Source organism: Hylobates moloch, unplaced genomic scaffold (genome assembly GCF_009828535.3).
Source record: "Hylobates moloch isolate HMO894 unplaced genomic scaffold, HMol_V3 SCAFFOLD_2, whole genome shotgun sequence".
Classification (NCBI taxonomy): Eukaryota; Metazoa; Chordata; class Mammalia; order Primates; family Hylobatidae; genus Hylobates; species Hylobates moloch.
Window position 1 is genome coordinate 133,740,778 of NW_026652277.1, and position 20,280 is coordinate 133,761,057.

A 20,280-nucleotide genomic window follows, 5' to 3' on the forward strand; every position below is an offset into this window, starting at 1 on the left:
AAGGTCTTCAGGAAAGTTTGGGTATATATGCACACATCTGCCTGGAATACACACACACACACCACATAAACACACAAAAAATAAATATATACACACTCACATACCCACATGTATATATTTAGAGAGAGAGAAAGGAAGGAGATTAGGTGATGATGACAGATGGGTGGATAGATACAGAGATAGATAATTCTAACCATTAATTCATCTCAGGGAATGTTCTCCTTAATGAACACCTCTCCAGCATCTCATATTCTCTACTTTTATTCAGATAAGCCAACTTCTCAACTTGTCTCTGAGGAAGGTGACCACATTCCCAGATTCAGAGTCAGAACTTATTTTAATCCAATCAGCACATAACATTCACATTAAGCCTATTTTTGGTCCATGGCTGGGCATAGGACCCAAGTTTGCTGGAACACAAAAATGAAAATATTTTTTAATCCAAGCTTGGGATGGAGATTTCCCATTTTCCCTTGCCAGATGAGGAGAAGAGAATGTGGAACCCCAGTTTTGCCATTGATAGCCATCTGTGACCCTGGGAAGGAGAGCAATGCTGATGGCAGAGGGAGGCTTGGAAAGGACATGGGTCTTCATTCACATTGAACTGCTAATGATTTTGTGCCTGGAGCCCTCCCTACTTCCTGTCTCCCAGTTAAGAGTTTACAAATTTACTTCTTATTTAATCTACTTTGAATTTGGGTTTCTGTAACTGTTTAGATAGGCGCTTGTCCTTTAAAGAAAGGCATGAGAATATACTCAAAATATCCTGCTTTCTCATGGCTTGTTTCATTCCTATTGCTTTACACTGGAAGATCTTTGAATATATATTTGATTTTGAAACCACCTTGGAAAAGTCTACCTAGTTATCTAATGAGACAGATAATTTGATACATTCATTGTTTAAAAAAACAATAACTTTGTTACAAAGGTTAATTCAAACTCAAGATGAGTAAAAACCCTCTTATCCTACCAGACCAAAAAAAAAAAAAAAAACTTTCATAACCAAGTTTAGACATTATTCCTAGCCTCTAGTTCTGAAATAGAGTTTGACCTATTTTGTAGTCCATTTAAAACTCTGGTCTGATTGCTGGCAAGATGGCCGAATAGGAACAGCTCTGGTCTGCAGCTCCCAGCGAGATCGACGCAGAAGGCGGGTGGTTTCTGCATTTCCAACTGAGGTACCCAGTTCATCTCAGTGGGACTGGTTGGACAGTGGGAGCAGCCCATGGAGGGCCAGCCGAAGCAGGGTGGGGTGTCACCTCACCCAGGAAGCACAAGGGGTCAGGGAACTACCTCCTCTACCCAAGGGAAGCCATACCTGAGGAACGGTGCACTCTGGCCCAGATGCTGCACTTTTCCCATGGTCTTCAAATCCCGGAGACCAGGAGATTCCCTCTGGTGCCTACGCCACTGGGGCCCTGGGTGTCAAGCACAAAACTGGGCAGCTGTTTGGGCAGACACTGAACTAGCTGCAGGAGTTTTATTTTCTATACCCCAATGGTGCCTGGAATGCCAGCAAGGCAGAACCATTCACTCCCCTGGAAGGGGGGCTGAAGCCAGGGAGCCAAGTGGTCTGGCTTGGCGGGTCCCACCCCCACGGAGCCCAGCAAGCTAAGATTCGCTGGCTCGAAATCCTCACTGCAAGCACAACTGTCTGAGGTTGACCTGGGACACTCGAGCTTGGAGGAAGGAGGGCTGTCTGCCATTGCTGAAGCTTGAGTAGGCATTTTACCCTCACAGTCTAAACAAAGCTGCCTGGGAGGTCGAACTGGGTAGAGCCCACCACCTCAGCTCAGCAAGGCCACTGTGGCCAGACTGCCTCTCTAGATTCCTCCTCTCTGCGCAGGGCATCTCTGAAAAAAAGGCAGTCAGGGGCTAATAGATAAAACCCCATCTCCCAGGGACAGAGCACCTGGGGGAAGGTGTGACTATGGGAGCAGCTTCAGCAGACTTAAACATCCCTGCCAGATAGCTCTGAAGAGAACAGTGGATTTCCCAGCACAGTGCTCGAGCTCTGGTAAGGGTCAGACTGCTTCGTCAAGTGGGTCCCTGACCCCTGTGTATCCTGATTGGGAGATATCTCCCAGTGGGGGCCAACAGACACCTCATACAGGAGAGCTCTGGCTGGCATCCGGTGGGTGCCCCTCTGGGACGAAGCTTCCAGAGGAAAGAACAGGCAGCAATCTTTGCTGTTCTGCAGCCTCCGTTGGTGATACCAAGGCAAACAGTGTCTGGAGTGGACCTCCAGCAAACTCCAGCAGACCTGCAGCAGAGGGGACTAACTCTTAGAAGGAAAACTAACAAACAGAAAGGAATAGTATGTCCACTCAGAGACCCCATCTGAACGTCAGCAGGATCAAAGACCAAAAGTAGATAAATCCAGGAAGATGAGGAGAAACCAGTGCAAAAAGGCTGAAAATTCAAAAAAACAGAATGGCTCTTCTCTTCCAAAGGATCACAACTCCTCGCCAGCAAGGGAATAAAACTGGACGGAGAATGAATTTGACAGATGGACAGAAATAGGCCTCAGAAGGTGGGTAATAACAAACTCCTCCAAGCTAAAGGAGCATGTTCTAACCCAATGCAAGGAGCTAAGAACATTGTAAAAAGATTAAAGGAATTGCTAACTAGAATAACCAGTATAGAGAAGCACATAAATGACCTGATGGAGCTGAAAAACACAGCATGAGAACTTCATGAAGCATACACAATAATCAATAGCCAAATCAATAAAGCACAAGAAAGGATATCAGAGATTGAAGATCAACTTAATGAAATAAAGGAGAAGACAAGATTAGAGAAAAAAGAATGAGAAGGAATGAACAAAGCCTCCAAGAAATATGGGATTATGTGAAAACACCAAGTCTATGTCTGATTGGTGTACCTGAAAGTGACGGGGAGAATGGAACCAAGTTGGAAAACACTCCTCAGGATATTATCCAGGAGAACATCCCCAACCTAGCAAGACAGGCCAACATTCAAATTAAGGAAATACAGAGAACACCACAAAGATACTCCTCGAGCAGAGCAACCCCAAGACACATAATCGTCACATTCACCAAGGTTGAAATGAAGGAAAAAATGTTAAGGGCAGCCAGAGAGAAAGGTCGAGTTACCCACAAAGGGAAGCCCATCAAACTAACAGAGGATCTCTCTGCAGACACCTTACAAGCCAGAAGAGAGTGGGGGCCAATAGTCAACGTTCTTAAAGAAAAGAATTTTCAAACCAGAATTTCATATCCAACCAAACTCAGTTTCATAAGCGAAGGAGAAATAAAATCCTTTACAGACAAGTAAATGTTGAGAGATTTTGTCACCACCAGGCCGGCCCTAAAAGAGCTCCTGAAGGAAGCACTAAATATAGAAAGGAACAATCAATACCAGCCACTGCAAAAATATACCAAATTGTAAAGATCATCGAGGCTAGGAAGAAACTGCATCAACTTTTGGGCAAAATAACCAGCTAGCATCATATGACAGGATCAAATTCACACATAACAATACTAACCTTAAATGTAAACAGGCTGAATGCCCCAAGTAAAAGACAGAATGGCAAATTGGATAAAGACTCAAGACCCATCAGTGTGCTGTATTCAGGAGACCCATCTCACATGCAAAGAGACACATAGGCTCAAGATAAAGGGATGGAGGAATATTTACAAAGCAAATGGAAAGCAGAAAAAAAAAAGCAGGGGTTGCAATCCTAGTCTCTGATAAAACAGACTTTAAATCAACAAAGATCAAAAGAGACAAAGAAGGGCATTACATAATGGTAAACGGATCAATGCAACAAGAATAGCTAACTATCCTAAATATATATATACCCAATACAGGAGCACCCAGATTCATAAAGCAAGTTCTTAGAGAACTACAAAGAGACTTAGACTCCCACACAATAATAGTGGGAAATTTTAACAGCCCGCTGTCAACATTAGACAGATAAACGAGACAGAAAATTAACAAAGATATTCAGGACTTCAACTCAGCTCTGGACCAAGTGGACCTAACAGACATCTACAGAATTCTCCACCCCAAATCAACAGAATATACATTCTTCTCAGCACCTCATCACACTTATTCTAAAAGTGATCACATAATTGGAAGTAAAACACTCCTCAGCAAATGCAAAAGAATGGAAGTCATAACAAACAGTCTCTAAGACCACAGTGCAATTAAATTAGAACCCAGGATTAAAACTGACACAAAACCTAACAACTACTTGGAAACTGAACAATCTGCTCCTGAATGACTACTGGGTAAATAACAAAATTAAAGCAGAAATAAAGACGTTCATTGAAACCAATGAGAACAAAGACACAATGTACTAGAATCTCTGGGACACATTTAAAGCAGTGTGTAGAGGGAAATTTACAGCACTAACTGCCCACAAGAGGAATCAGGAAAGATCTAAAATCGACACCCTAATATCACAATTAAAAGTACTAGAGAAGCAAGAGCAAACAAATTCAAAAGCTAGCAGAAGACAAGAAATAACTAAGATCAGAGCAGAACTGAAGGTGATAGAGACATGAAAAACCCTTCAAAAAATCAATGAATCCAGGATCTGATTTTTTTAAAAGATCAACAAAATAGATAGAATGCTAGCCAGACTAATAAAGAAGAAAAGAGAGCAGAATCAAATAGACACAATAAAAAATGATAAAGGGGAGATCACCACTGATCCCACAGAAATACAAAATACCATCAGAGATTACTATAAATACCTCTAAGCAAATAAACTAGAAAATCTAGAAGAAATGGATAAATTCCTGCAAACATACACCCTCCCAAGTCTAAACCAGGAAGAAGATGAATCCCTAAAAAGACCAATAACAAGTTCTGAAATTGAGGCAGTAATTAATAGCCTACCAACCAAAAAAAGTCCAGGACCAGATAGATTCACAGCCGAATTCTACCAGAGGTACAAAGAGGTACAAAGCTAGTACTATTCTTTCTGAAACCGTTCCAAACAATAGGAAAAGAGGGACTCCTCCCTAACTCATTTTATGAGGCCAGCATCATCCTGAGACCAAAACCTGGCAGAGACACAAAAAAAAAAAAAAGAGAGAGAGAAAATTTCAGGCCAATATCCATGATGAACATCCATGCAAAAATCCTCCATAAAATACTGGCAAGCCGAATGCAGCAGCACATCAAAAAGCTTATCCACCATGATCAAGTTGGCTTCATCCCTGGGATGCAAGGCTGGTTCAACATACGCAAATCAATAAACACAATCCATCACATAAACAGAACCAATGACAAAAACCACAAGATGATCTCAATAGATGCAGAAAAGGCCTTTGATAAAATTCAACATCCCTTCATATTAAAAACTCAATAAACTAGGTATTGATGGAATGTATCTCAAAATAATATGACAGATTTAAGACAAAACCACAGCCAATATCATACTGAATGGGTAAAAGCTGGAAGCATTCCCTTTGAAAGCTAGCACAAGACAAGGATGCCCCCTCTCACCACTCCTGTTCAAAATAGTATTGAAAGTTCTGGCCAGGGCAATCAGGCAAGAGAAAGAAATAAAGGGTATTCAAATAGGAAAACAGGAAGTAAAATTGTCTCTGTTTGCAGATGATATGATTGTATATATAGGGAACCCCACCATCTCAGCCCAAAATCTCTTTAAGCTGATAAGCAACTTCAGCAAAGTCTCAGGATACAAAATCAATGTGCAAAAATCACACGCATTCCTATACACCAATAACAAACAGCCAAATCATGAGTGAACTCCCATTCACAATTGCTACAAAGAGAATGAAGTATCTAGGATTAAAACTTACAAGGGATGCAAAGGACCTCTTCAAAGAGAACTACAAACCACTGCTGAAAGAAATAAGAGAGGACACAAATAAATGGAAAAACATTCCATGCTCATGGACAGGAAGAATCAATATCGTGAAAATGGCCATACTGCCCAAGGCAATTTATATATTCAGTGCTATCTCCATCAAACTACCATTGACTTTCTTCACAGAATTGGAAAAAACTACTTGAAACTTCATATGGAACCAAAAAAGAGCCCTCATAGCCAAGACAATTCTAAGCAAAAAGAACAAAGTTGTAGGCATCACGCTACCTGACTTCAAACTATGCTACAAGGCTACAGTAAACAAAACAGCATGGTAGTGGTACCAAAACAGATATCCAGACCAATGGAACAGAACAGAGGCCTCAGAAATAACACCACACATCTACAACCATCTGATCTTTGACAAACCTTACAAAAACAACCAATGGAGAAAGGACCCCTATTTAATAAATGGGAAAACTGGCTAGCCATATGCAGAAAACTGAAACTGGACTCCTTCCTTATACCTTATACAAAAATTAACTCAAGATGGATTAAAGACTTAAATGTAAGACCTAAAACCATAAAAACCCTAGAAGAAAACCTAGACAACACCATTCAGGACGTAGGCATGGGGACATCATGACTAAAACACAAAAACCAATGGCAACAAAAGCCAAAATTGATAAATGGGATCTAATTAGACTAAAGAGCTTCTAGACAGCAAAAGAAACTATCATCAGAGTGAACAGGCAACCTACAGAATGGGAGAAAATTTTTGCACGCTATCCATCTGACAAAGGGCTAATACCAAGAATCTACAAGGAACATAAACAAATTTAAAAGAAAAAAAACAACCCCATCAAAAAGTGGGTGAAGGATTTGAACAGACACATTTCAAAAGAAGACATCTATGCAGCCAACAGACATATGAAAAAAAGCTCATCATCTGATCATTAGAGAAATCCAAATCAAAACCACAATGAGATACCATCTCACACCAGTTAGAATGGCGATCATTAAAAAGTCAGGAAAAAACAGGATGCTGTCTTGGATGCCGAAGAGGATGTGGAGAAATAGGAACACTTTTACACTTTTACTCTGTTGGTGGGAGTATAAATTAGTTCAACCATCGTGGAGGACAGTGTAGCAATTCCTCAAGGATCTAGAACTAGAAATACCATTTGACTCAGTGATCCCATTACTGGGTATATACCTAAAGGATTATAAATCATTCTGCTATAAAGTCACATGCACATGTATGTTTATTGTGGCACTATTCACAATAGCAAAGACTTGGAACCAACCCAAATGCCCGTCAACAATAGACTGGATAAAGAAAATGTGGCACATATACACTATGGAATACTATGCAGCCATAAAAAAGGATGAGTTCATGTCCTTTGCAGGGACATGGATAAAGCTGGAAACCATCATTCTCAACAAACTAACACAAGAACAAAAAACCAAACACAGCATGTTCTCACTCATAAGTGGGAGCTGCACAATGAGAACACATGGACACAAGGAGGGGAACATCACACACTGGGGCGTGTCAGGGGATGGAGGGCTAGGGGAGGAACAGCACTAGGAGAAATACCTAATGTAGATGACGGGTTGATGGGTGCAGCAAACCACCATGGCACTTGTACACCTATATAACAAAACTGCACATTCTGCACATGCACCCCAGAACTTAAACTATAATAAAAAGTAAAAAGTAAAAAAATAAAAATAAAACTCTGATCTGTAGGCCAAAGGGTACTTCTTTTTCTTTATTAATTACTCAGAAGTCTAGGCCACAGCAATCCTACTGTTCTCCTCTCATTTTCCTAAACTATTTTGATACCTATTTCTCAGACTTTATGGGCTATCAGGCATTTCTCACATTTCCATAGATAATAACTCATCCATTTTGCAACCTGATTCTCAATATTAAGAGATTAAAACTAATGTATATGACTCTCAGTTGACACATACTGAGGTATAGAAAAATTCCATCATTTCCTTCTGCAAAATGGAAAAGATTTTAATTCGTTTTCTCAACAGCTGCATCATTTTTTTATGCATAGAAAAAAATGTGCAATTACTCCAAGTACAATCAAGTCATTTAACACGGCTTTACCATCATTGTAGTTACAGGATATTTTAAAAGAGAAAAAAAAATCTCAAAGCACAGGTCCTGCTGTGCAGCAAAGCAATCAAATTCCTTCATAATAACAGCCTGATGGGATTCAGCAATCTGAGGAATAATGAATAACCACTCTAATCAGTAAACGGGAAAATGCTACAACAGTCACTGAGTCAAAATTGACTATCATCTGTTGATTGTCTTGATCGGCATTTCAAACAATAAATGGAAATGTAAGTATCTCTTAAAAGGAAAAATAACTTCGTTTAGTGTGCTTAATTTTACCAGACAGTGAGGAAATTATATATCACCTTGACTGTCCTGCAGTGTTGCCCAGTCAATAAAATGTACAAATAATCTTTTTCATAATACATGGCCAACTTTATCCTATCACTTGAATATGTCAGGTTAAACTGATTGTGCAGTTGGTTGATAACATTGTACTTTGGAATGGATTATTTGAATTTGTTTTGCTACTTCATTATTTGATATTCTTCTCCAGTGTTCATCTTATGAAGTTATTTGCATCTGAATATGAAGAGTCTGTTTCAAAATAGTCTTCAAGTTTCCAATGCAGTGTCTCAAATGTAGGTCGTTCCTTAGGCTCTGCATTCCAGCACTCCAACATGATGTTGTAAAACTGCTGTGGACAGTTGGATGGTTGCGGAAGTCTATAGTTTTGAGCCAACATCTGGATTACCTGGGCACCTGTCATACCTAGAAAATACAGAACGGAACCAACAACAAAAAAAAGACAAGTTAAAGGTCAGAGTCTTAAACTTACAGCCATTTATACTCTAGGTTACTAAGTAAGTCAATTTCCTTGGCAAAGCTTTAAGGTCTGCCTTCCCCTTCTCAGGTTACACAGATTAAACTAAATCCTACAGCAGGTGATGTCTATAAGACTGTAATTCACTAGCAAAGGAGAGGGAAGCAATAAACCACCTCATTAATGCAAATTATCATCATCAAATTTTATCTATCAAGCTCCCGCAGGTACATGGTATGGTCAGCCTCATAACTGCCCTCTAAGTCTGGGCGAAGCAGTTAAAATCACACCTAAGTAAGTGACCTGCAGCAGAAAGATCCACTTCAGAATTAATTACTCACCACTGTAAGGCATTTTGCCATAAGTAATGATTTCATAAAGAAGGATTCCAAATGACCACACATCGGACTTAATGCTGAATTTATTAGCACGAATGGCTTCGGGCGCAGTCCACTTCACCGGCAGCTTTATTTCGTGTTTAGATTCATAGATGTCTTCATTATCTACCTGTTAATGCATTAAGGAATCAGGCCAAGTTAAAGCAATTTTTTTTTTTGCTACCCTTATTCATCTCTAATCTGCTTCACTTCAAAATTTAGAGAGAAAAGATTCAAAATGAGCTTAGTTCAATTGACAATTACAGTAGCAAATTCTGAATCTTGCATACAAGACTGAAAAATACGTGGGAAGTCATTAATAAAATATTATTTAAGAGCCTACTATGTGCCAAGAATAGCACTGAAAGAAACATTCTACTGCATTTGGAGAATTAATACACGATGATTCTGCCTTCACATCTGGTCTTGAGCAAAAAAAAAAAAAAAGGAAGCAAAGTCTGTTGTTTGATTTACTGATGATATTGAAAAGCCACTGAATTTGATAATTACTATGTAACCACTTGCTAATAATGAAAAGTAGGATCCAAGTGTTTTAAATTAATATATAAACTCACTGGGATACTAATCAATTTACAAAAAGAAAAAATGATGAATTCATGAAGATTAAAAGGGAATAATTTATTTGTTGTTTTATGCCCTATATCCATATTTTTAGGGTACAATGTGGAAATTTAAAATTAATTTAAGAGAAAAACACCTAACATTATATCTCCTATATAGTATCTTTCAGACTGAGGTAAAAATGGGGAAATCAAAAAGCCAATGATTGCTGAAGAATTCTGGCAGCATGCAAATTAATCTGGCATACAGTGAGTAATGGTGGTTAGGTTAACACTGCACAAAGTGTACTGCTTTTGTAAAGGAAATAGAGGCAAACACAAGTGACTGATACTAACTGAAAAATTGATCATTAATTCAACTATAAACTTAAGTACATACTTTCCAATCTGGTTGGTCATTGTTTTCTCTATTTTGTTTCTCCTTGATTAAGAAATAGGAATGTGCAGGTAGTTTGTCTGTAAAGTTTTGGACTACTAAAGTAGTTTATGGACTACAGAACTTGGAGAAACATTGTTTTAAAGAATAACAGTATATCTATTGGTCTACTAACTGTTATACTTTTGACCTATTAAAAAACTAATTAAAACAAAACTAAATCCACCTTAAAAACTCTGGCAAGTCCAAAATCTGCTACTTTGTAGATATTATGTTCACCAACGAGGACATTTCTGGCAGCCAGATCTCTGTGAATGTAGTTCCGAGACTCCAGATAGGCCATTCCAGAGGCAACCTGTGCTGCCATGTCTACCTGTTGAGTCAGATGGATTTTTGATCCAGCGTCATCTAAGCAATAAGAGAAAAGTAAGAAAGTTAACTTAGAGAACATTTGAACTATTAAAGTGAATTCTGAGAATTTTGAATGAATGAGCTATCAGTGAGATTAAGTAAAATGGCACTGATCTGTTGAGCAAAATGTATATATTTATCATTAACACAATTTGCTGTGAAAGATTAATAAGGCAAGGCCCTCTCTTCCTTGAATTAGTATTACAAGTAACAAGTCATCACATGATCCAAATGTGGCTACAATTATCTGAGAGTCTGGCTATTTTGCCTTTTTTCTTTTTAAAAAAAATTATTTATCTTTTATTTTAAGTTCAGGGGTACATTTCCAGGTTTGTTATATAGGTAAACTTGTGTCATGGGGGAGTTATTGCACAGATTATTTCATCTCCTAGGTATTAAGCCTAGTACCCATTAGTTATTTTTCCTGATCCTTTCCTTCCTCCCTACCTTCACCCTCTCATAGGACCCAGTATGTGTTGTTCCCCTCTATGTGGGTGAACATATCTCCCACTTATAAGTGAGAACATGTGGTATTTGCTTTTCTGTTCCTGCATTAGTTTGCTAAGGATAATGGCCTCCAGCTCCATCCACGTTGCTGCAAAGGACATGATTTCATTTTTTATGGCTGCATGGTATTCCATGGTGTATACATACCACATTTTCTTTATCCATTCTACCATTGATGGGCATTTAGGTTAATTCCATGTCTTTGCTATTGTGAATGGTACTGCAAGAAACATACATGTGCATGTGTCTTTATAATAAAATAATTTATATTCCTTTGGTTATATATCCAGTAATGGGATTGCTGGTCAAATGGTAGGTCTGCTTTGAGATATTTGAGGAATGGCTGCACTGTCTTCCACAATGGTTGAACTAATGTACACTCCTACCAACAGTGTACAAGCGTTCCTTTCTTTCCACAACCTTGCCAGCATCTGTTATTTTTTGACTTTTTAATAATGGCCATTCTGGCTGGTGAGAGATGGTATCTTGTTGTGGTTTTGATTTGCATTTGTCTAATGATAAGTGCTGTCGAGCTTTTTTTTCACATGATTTCAATACCACATGTCACTGACTAATTTCTTCATGGAAATTATTACTCAACTGCTACTGAATTTCTTTCAAGCACTGCATAATTTGTTTTAGTCACTGAGCCTATAAAACAATACTAACTTTTATGGCTGAGCCAATGAAAAATTCTCATTCTTCCATCATGTTGTTTTTAAAAACTAGCTCACTAACACAAATGAAAGGTCTATCCATAGTTATAAAGTATGTATATTAAATTTGTACCACCAAGCTTGATACATTATTTTATTTCTCTGCCTTAGTCTGTTATTCTTAGAATAGGTTGCTATCTCTCCAGACATGCACATACCTTCGATAGGCAAAGTTTCTCCTACTGCTAATTCTTTATAACTAAGTATAAAAAATTTATATAGTACAATCAGTTTGATTGTTATTAGTAGAGGGGGGTCAGCATTATTTTGTGGTGACTGACTCATTTGTATTTGTATTTGACTTACCTATTTTGTATTTGTACACAAAATAATACTGACTCCTTCTACTTTGAAATGGGGTGAGTCATCCCTGGATAGGATTTAGCTGCCATACTGTTGACAGATGTTTTTAGATGTCTGGAGAATTAAAAGAATCTCACATCAACTCAAACTAATATTACTCATATATCCCTGTCTCAATAAGCTAAATACTACATAAAGTCCATTAGACTCATGGTCAAAAGCTTAGACACAAGCCCTGACTTCAGAGGCAGCTATATACACGACAGGGGTCAGGAAACCTGGTTTGAAGCTAGAGGGCCAGACTTTAAATCAAGGATATGCCTGATATTTCTTTATGACCTTGGGCAAGCAGCTTAAGATTCCTATGCCTCAGTTTCCTCATCCGTACAATGATAATATTAACTACTTTATGGTATTTGTTGTTAAAATGAGAATTAAAATGAATTAATTCATGTAAAGCACTTAAAGCAGTGCCTGGCACCTAGAAAGAACTCAACAGACCCTATCTATTATTATCATTGCTCCTATCTAATCAAGATAAACATGGAACTTGCTAAGTTAGAGACACATGTGAATCACCTATGTGGAAATGACTGAAGGAAGAAAAGCTATGGGTCTGGAACTCAGGAGAGAATATGCAGCAAGAGATATAGATTTAACAATCATAAGTTATAAGTGGGAGTTAAAACAGTAAAAGTGGGTGAGATTGCTAGGAAATGATAAACACCAATATTGAGGGTGGGCAGAGGAAGATAAACCTACAAGAAAACTGTGAAGAATCAGCCAGAATAATATGAGAAAAACCACTGGAGAAACTTGTAACAAGTCAAAGGTTTTGAGAAAGAGAAAATGCCATCATAGTCAAATTCTACAAGTAAGTCCATGAAGAAAAGGACTAAGACATTTGTCGAATATAATAAGGGAGTCTCTGGTGATCTTGGGGATAGAAAGAGCAAGTTTGACTGGAGATCAGATCAGGTATAAGGATTTGAGGGCTAAATACGAGTGGAGGACATGGAGACAGAAGGAGGAGGTGGCAAATTCCAAAATCCTAATCAAGAAGGAAGACAAGAAGGTTCTGGTAGAGGTAAACATAAAGTAATGGGAAAGCAATTATCATAAAATTTGGGATAGTGAGAGGTTGTAATTGATAAAGTATTCAGGGTGTTTCTAGGGTGCTGGCCACATTCTAATGCTTGATCTGGGCAGTGACTGAATGGCTGCTTATTTGTTTGCTTTATAATTACATGTTAAATGATATTGCATGATTATGTGTTTTCTACATACATGATGTTTTCAATAAAAAATGAAATAAACAGAGTCAAAAGAATTTTTTAAGGGAAAGACTTAAGCAGTGTGTGTGTGTGTGTGTGTGTACATATATATTTACTTTTTTAAGGCAAGTAGCATATCTCAATAAGATGTGAGGTGAAATTAACTCCTTACCAATCCTTTGGTCCTTTCTTTTTTCCCTGAGCACACACAGAAGATTACATTTCCCATCTTCCCTTAGAGTTAAGTTGAGCCCTGTCACTAGTTCTGGGCAATGGAATGTGTGCAGAAATGATGAACATCACTTACAAGCCTGGCTCTTAAAATCTCCCACATCTTTATGGCTAGAGGGATGCATTTCAAAATGGTAGAGCCACATGAGTCTAAATCCCTGTATTACCCTTTAGAGAAAGCCACCTAGCAGAGCAGTCTGGCCCATATCAAAAAAAATGTCTATTGTTTTGTATTAAGTCATAAAGAGTTTTGAATTCTATATTATAGCAGCTGACATTATTCAGTCTAAAACAAGATGTGAGCATGAAAACAAATAGTATGCAGCATAATGGCAAAACATTGCTGCTATGACAGCCAAAATAGCTAGGGCTTTTGATATCAAATTCACTCAAAAAGAAAAGAAATGTATGGAAATTAAGACAAGCTGGTTACTAACCGTGAGCTATGTGGTATCTTCTAAAATGGCTCCCAGTTACCAGTACCTTCTCATATTCAAGTTCTTGTGAAAGCTTCTTCTACTAATTGTGGCCTGGACCTAGTGACTCATGTTTAACAACAGAATATGGCAGAAGTAGGTGGGATATCACTTCCAAGATTAAATTATAAGAGGCTGTGACTTTGCCTTACAGATAATCTCCACCCTGTTGTTCTCTCGCTTGCTCACTCTAATAAAGCAAGCTGCTATGTTGCAAGCTGCCCAGTGGAAAAGTCCCTGTAGCAAGGAGCAAAGGGCATCTTGCAGCCAACAACCATAAAGGAACTGAGTTCCTCAGTCCAACAGCCCAGGAGGAAGCCACACCTGCCAAGAGTCAAACGAATGAGTTTAAAAGTGGATCTACCTCCATCAGAGCCTTCAGATGACTGGGTACTTGCCAACACCCTGACTGCAGCCTTATAAGAGGCCCTGAACTAGGAGACCCAGCTAAGCTACACCTCCCTAACACATTTTATGAGGCCAGCATCATCCTGATACCAAAGCCTGGCAGAGACATAACCAAAAAAGAGAATTTCAGACCAATATCCTTGATGAACATTGATGCAAAATTCCTCAATAAAATACTGGCAAACCGAATCCAGCAGCACACCATGATCAAGTGGGCTTCATCCCTGGGATGCAAGGCTGGTTCAACATATGCAAATCAATAAATGTAATCCAGCATATAAACAGAACCAAAGACAAAAACCACATGATTATCTCAATAGATGCAGAAAAGGCCTTTGACAAAATTCAACAACCCTTCATGCTAAAAACTCTCAATAAATTAGGTATTGATGGGACGTATCTCAAAATCATAAGAGCTGTCTATGACAAACCCACAGCCAATATCATACTGAATGGGCAAAAACTGGAAGCATTCCCTTTGAAAACGGGCACAAGACAGGGATGCCCTCTCTCACCACTCCTATTCAACATAGTGTTGGAAGTTCTGGCCAGGGTAATCAGGCAGGAGAAGGAAATAAAGGGTATTCAATTAGGAAAAGAGGAAGTCAAATTGTCCCTGTTTGCAGATGACATGATTGTATATCTAGAAAACCCCACTGTCTCAGCCCAAAATCTCCTTAAGCTGATTAGCAACTTCAGCAAAGTCTCAGGATACAAAATCAATGTACAAAAATCACAAGCATTCTTGTACACCAATCACAGACAGAGAGCCAAATCATGAGTGAACTCCCATTCACAATTGTTTCAAAGAGAATAAAATACCTAGGAATCCAACTTACAAGGGATGTGAAGGACCTCTTCAAGGAGAACTACAAACCACTGCTCAATGAAATCAAAGAGGATACAAACAAATGGAAGAACATTCCATGCTCATGGGTTGGAAGAATCAATATCGTGAAAATGGCCATACTGCCCAAGGTAATTTATAGATTCAATGCCATCCCCATCAAGCTACCAATGACTTTCTTCACAGAATTGGAAAAAACTACTTTAAAGTTCATATGGAACCAAAAAAGAGCCCATATCGCCAAGTCAATCCTAAGCCAAAAGAACAAAGCTGGAGGCATCACGCTACCTGACTTCAAACTATACTACAAGGCTATAGTAACCAAAACAGCATGGTACTGGTACCACAACAGAGACATAGATCAATGGAACAGAACAGAGCCCTCAGAAATAACGCTGCATATCTACAACTATCTGATCTTTGACAAACCTGACAAAAACAAGCAATGGGGAAACGATTCCCTATTTAATAAATGGTACTGGGAAAACTGGCTAGCCATATGTAGAAAGCTGAAAATGGATCCCTTCCTTACACCTTATACAAAAATTAATTCAAGATGGATTGAAGACTTACATGTTAGACCTAAAACCATAAAAACCCTAGAAGAAAACCTAGGCAATACCATTCAGGACATAGGCGTGGGCAAGGACTTCATGTCTAAAACACCAAAAGCAATGGCAACAAAAGCCAAAATTGACAAATGGGATCTAATTAAACTAAAGAGCTTCTGCACAGCAAAAGAAACTACCATCAGAGTGAACAGGCAACCTACAAAATGGGAGAAAATTTTGGCAACCTACTCATCTGACAAAGGGCTAATATCCAGAATCTACAATGAACTCAAACAAATTTACAAGAAAAAAACAAACAATCCCATCAAAAAGTGGGCAAAGGACATGAACAGACACTTCTCAAAAGAAGACATTTATGCAGCCAAAAAACACGTGGAAAAATGCTCATCATCACTGGCCATCAGAGAAGTGCAAATCAAAACCACAGTGAGATACCATCTCACACCAGTTAGAATGACCATCATTAAAAAGTCAGGAAACAACAGGTGCTGGAGAGGATGTGGAGAAATAGGAACACTTTTACACTGTTGGTGGGACTGTAAACTAGTTCAACCATTGTGGAAGTCAGTGTGGCGATTCCTCAGGGATCTAGAACTAGAAATACCATTTGACCCAGCCATCCCATTACTGAGTATATACCCAAAGGACTATAAATCATGCTGCTATAAAGACACATGCACATGTATGTTTATTGTGGCACTATTCACAATAGCAAAGACTTGGAACCAACCCAAATGTCCAACAATGATAGACTGGATTAAGAAAATGTGGCACATATACACCATGGAATACTATGCAGCCATAAAAAATGATGAGTTCATGTCCTTTGTAGGGACATGGATGAAACTGGAAAACATCATTCTCAGTAAACTATCGCAAGGACAAAAAACCAAACACCGCATGTTCTCACTCATAGGTGGGAATTGAACAATGAGAACTCATGGACACAGGAAGGGGAACATCACACTCTGGAGACTGTTGTGGGGTGGGGGGAAGGGGGAGGGACAGCATTAGGAGATATACCTAATGCTAAATGACGAGTTAATGGGTGCAGCAAGCCAACATGGCACATGGATACATATGTAACAAACCTGCACATTGTGCACATGTACCCTAAAACCTGATAATAAAATAAAATAAAATAAATAAAAATTAAAAAAAGAAACTGTGAGATAATAAACATTTGCTGCTTTAAGCCACTAAGTTTTGCGGTAATCTTTTGTGCAGCAATAGACAACTAATACAGATTGATGTTATATCAGTGCTATGAATATAGTTAAAAACATGAACTATGAAGCCAAACTTCTGCCTTGGATGAGTTACCTAATCTCTACATACCTGTTTCTTCAACTGTGAAGTGGGACAAATAATACTTACCTCATAATGTGGTTAGAAAAATGAAGGAAGTTTCCTTGTGTGTTGTATTCCTAGGTATTTTATTCACTTTGTAGCAATTGTGAAAGGGAGTTTGCTCATGATTTGGCTCTCTGTTTGTCTATTATTGGTGTATAGGAATGCTTGTGATTTTTGCACATTGATTTTGTATCCTGAAACTTTGCTGAAGTTGTTTATCAACTTAAGGAGTTTTTGGGCTGAGACAATGGGGTTTTCTAAATATACAATCATGTCATCTACAAATAGAGATAATATGACTTCCTCTCTTCCTATTTGAATACCCTTTATTTCTTTCTCTTGCCTGATTGTCCTGGCCAGAACTTCCAATACTATGTTGAATAGGAGTGGTGAGAGAGGGCATCCTTGTCTTGTGCCAGTTTTCAAAGGGAATGCTTCCAGCTTTTGCCCAGTCAGTATGATATTGGCTGTGGGTTTGTCATAAATAGCTCTTTTTAGTTTGACATGTGTTCTGTCCATACCTAGTTTATTGAGTGTTAAGGACCTCTTTAAAGAGAACTACAAACCACTGCTCAAGGAAATAAGAGGGGACATAAACAAATGGAAAAATATTCCATGCTCACAGATAGAAAGAATCAATATTGTGAAAATGGCCATACTGCCCAAAGTAATTTAAAGATTCAATGCTATTCTCATCAAGCTACCATTGACTTTCTTCATGATTTAGAAAAAACTTCTTTAAATATCATATGGAACCAAAAAAGAGCCCATATAGCCAAGACAATCCTAAGCAAAAAGAACAAAGCTGGAGGTATCATGCTACCTGACTTCAAACTATACTACAACGCTACAGTAAACAAAACAGCATGGTAGTGGTACCAAAACAGATATCTAGACCAATGGAACAGAACAGAGGCCTCAGAAATAACACCACACATCTACAACCGTCTGATCTTTGACAAACCTTACAAAAACAACCAACGGGGAAAGGATTCCCTATTTAATAAATGGTGTTAGGAAAACTGGCTAGCCATATGCAGAAAACTGAAATAGGACCCCTTCCTTATATCTTATACAAAAATTAACTCAAGATGGATTAAAGATTAAAACATAAGACCTAAAACCATAAAAACCCTAGAAGAAAACCTAGGCAATACCATTCAGGACATAGGCATGGGCAAAGACTTCATGACTAAAACACCAAAAGCAGTAGGAACAAAAGCCCAAATTGAGAAATGGGATCTGATTAAACAAAAGAGCTTCTGCACAGCAAAAGAAACTATCATCAGAGTGAACAGGGAACCTTCAGAATGGGAGAAAATTTTTGCAATCTATCCATCTGACAAAAGGCTAATACCAAGAATCTACAGGGAATTTAAACAAATTTACAAGAAAAAAAAACATCAAAAAGTGGGCAAAGGATATGAACAGACACTTTTCAAAAGAAGACATTTATGCAGCCAACAAATATATGAAAAAAAGCTCATCATCACTAGAGAAACCCAAATCAAAACCACAATGAGATAGCATGTCACATCAGTTAGAATGGGATCATTAAAAAGTCAGGAAACAACAGATGCCGGAGAGGATGTGGAGAAAGAGGAATGCTTTTACACTGTTGGTGGGGGTGTAAATTAGTTCGACCATTGTGGAGGACAGTGTGGTGATTCCTCGAGGATCTAGAACTAGAAAATACCATTTGACCCAGCAATCCCATTGCTGGGTATATACTCAAAGGATTATAAATCATTCTACTATAAAGACACATGCACACGCATGTTTATTGCGGCACTATTCACAATAGCAAAGACTTCGAACCAACCCAAATGCCCATCAATGTTAGACTGGATAAAGAAAATGTGGCACATATACACCGTGGAATACTATGGAGCCATAAAAAAGAATGAGTTCATCTCCTTTGCAGGAACATGGATGAAACTGGAAACCATCATTCTCAGCAAACTAACACAAGAACAGAAAACCAAACACCGCATGTTCTCACTCATAAGTGAGAGTTGAACAGTAAGAACACATGGGCACAGGGAGGGGAACATCACACACCAGGGCCCGTCGGTGGGTGGTGAGCAAAGGGAGAGATAGCATTAGGAGAAATACCTAATGTAGATGACGGGTTGATGGGAGCAGCAAACCACCATGGCACATGTATACCTATGTAACAGAACTGCATGTTCTACACCTGTTTCCCGGAATTTAAGTATAATTTTAAAAAATAAAAAAATTGAAAACAAAGAAAAATGAATGAAGTTAATATTTATAAAAGACTTAGAAATTGCCTGTCACAAGATACTACAGTGTTTTTTAAAGAAAAAAGTATATATATGATCCTCTCCTATCGCTATCTCATATAGTTCATTTCCAGTCAATCACCTAATTTAATACTCTGAACAACTATATGAAGTAAGTATTGAAATTATTCTCCCCCATTTCATAGGAATTCCTGTTACTCAAAGGAATAGGTAACAAGTTGTCTGACCTATAATAGATGTTCTGTAAGTATTTACTGGGGATAAAACAAGCCAAACTAAACTTTTTAAAAAGGGAGATATTTATCCTCTTTAAATTGTAATAAGATGTATCTGTCATTAATTACCCTCAATACTAAAGTTTTTTTACAGATCTCTCTCATTTTGGAGAAATGTATTACAAAAATTATCCAGCCAAGCTAAGAAACTACAAAATGGTTATACAGAAAAAATATGTATGTTATTTCAACTATCACATATGACATCTAATCCTATTACAGTGGATAGAAGATGGTTTGCACTGACAGGCATAATTCTGGAGGAAACTGAGTGACATACATTTCCTACTTTGAAGGGTGCAGTAGCCTCAGTACTGCCTAAGTAAACATCAACATATACTTTTAATACAACCAACAGAGGTCAAAACTGATGTAAAAGTTCACAAACCTATGACGATTTACATTTGCAGCAAGAAAATATTTTCAATTATATTCCATTACTAGAGAATCTTTCAGCTTAATAATATTCATCATGATGGGCTGCTTAAGAGTGGCACATCCATTTTAAGGCCACCTTATTGAATGTGAACCCTGTTGATCAGGGAAGCAGCTGTCTGCAGTGAGCATTTGTTTATTACTCCTCCTGGCTGCTAAGCA

The 20,280-nt window shown here is 38.3% G+C and overlaps 1 protein-coding gene across 2 annotated transcripts in view; it reads right to left on the minus strand.

Annotated features, from left to right (window-relative positions):
• Positions 1 to 8,299: 8,299 nt before the first annotated feature.
• Positions 8,300 to 20,280, minus strand: part of FRK (fyn related Src family tyrosine kinase) — a 114,269-nt gene continuing 102,288 nt past the window's right edge. For both annotated transcript variants that reach the window (XM_032157180.2, XM_058430499.1), the window contains exons 6-8: positions 10,270 to 10,451; positions 9,051 to 9,216; positions 8,300 to 8,657 (exon numbers count right to left, since the gene is read on the minus strand). In XM_032157180.2, coding sequence (XP_032013071.1) covers positions 8,446 to 8,657; positions 9,051 to 9,216; positions 10,270 to 10,451 — 560 coding nt within the window. In that variant the 3' untranslated portion in view covers positions 8,300 to 8,445. The remainder of the gene's footprint in view (positions 8,658 to 9,050; positions 9,217 to 10,269; positions 10,452 to 20,280) is intronic.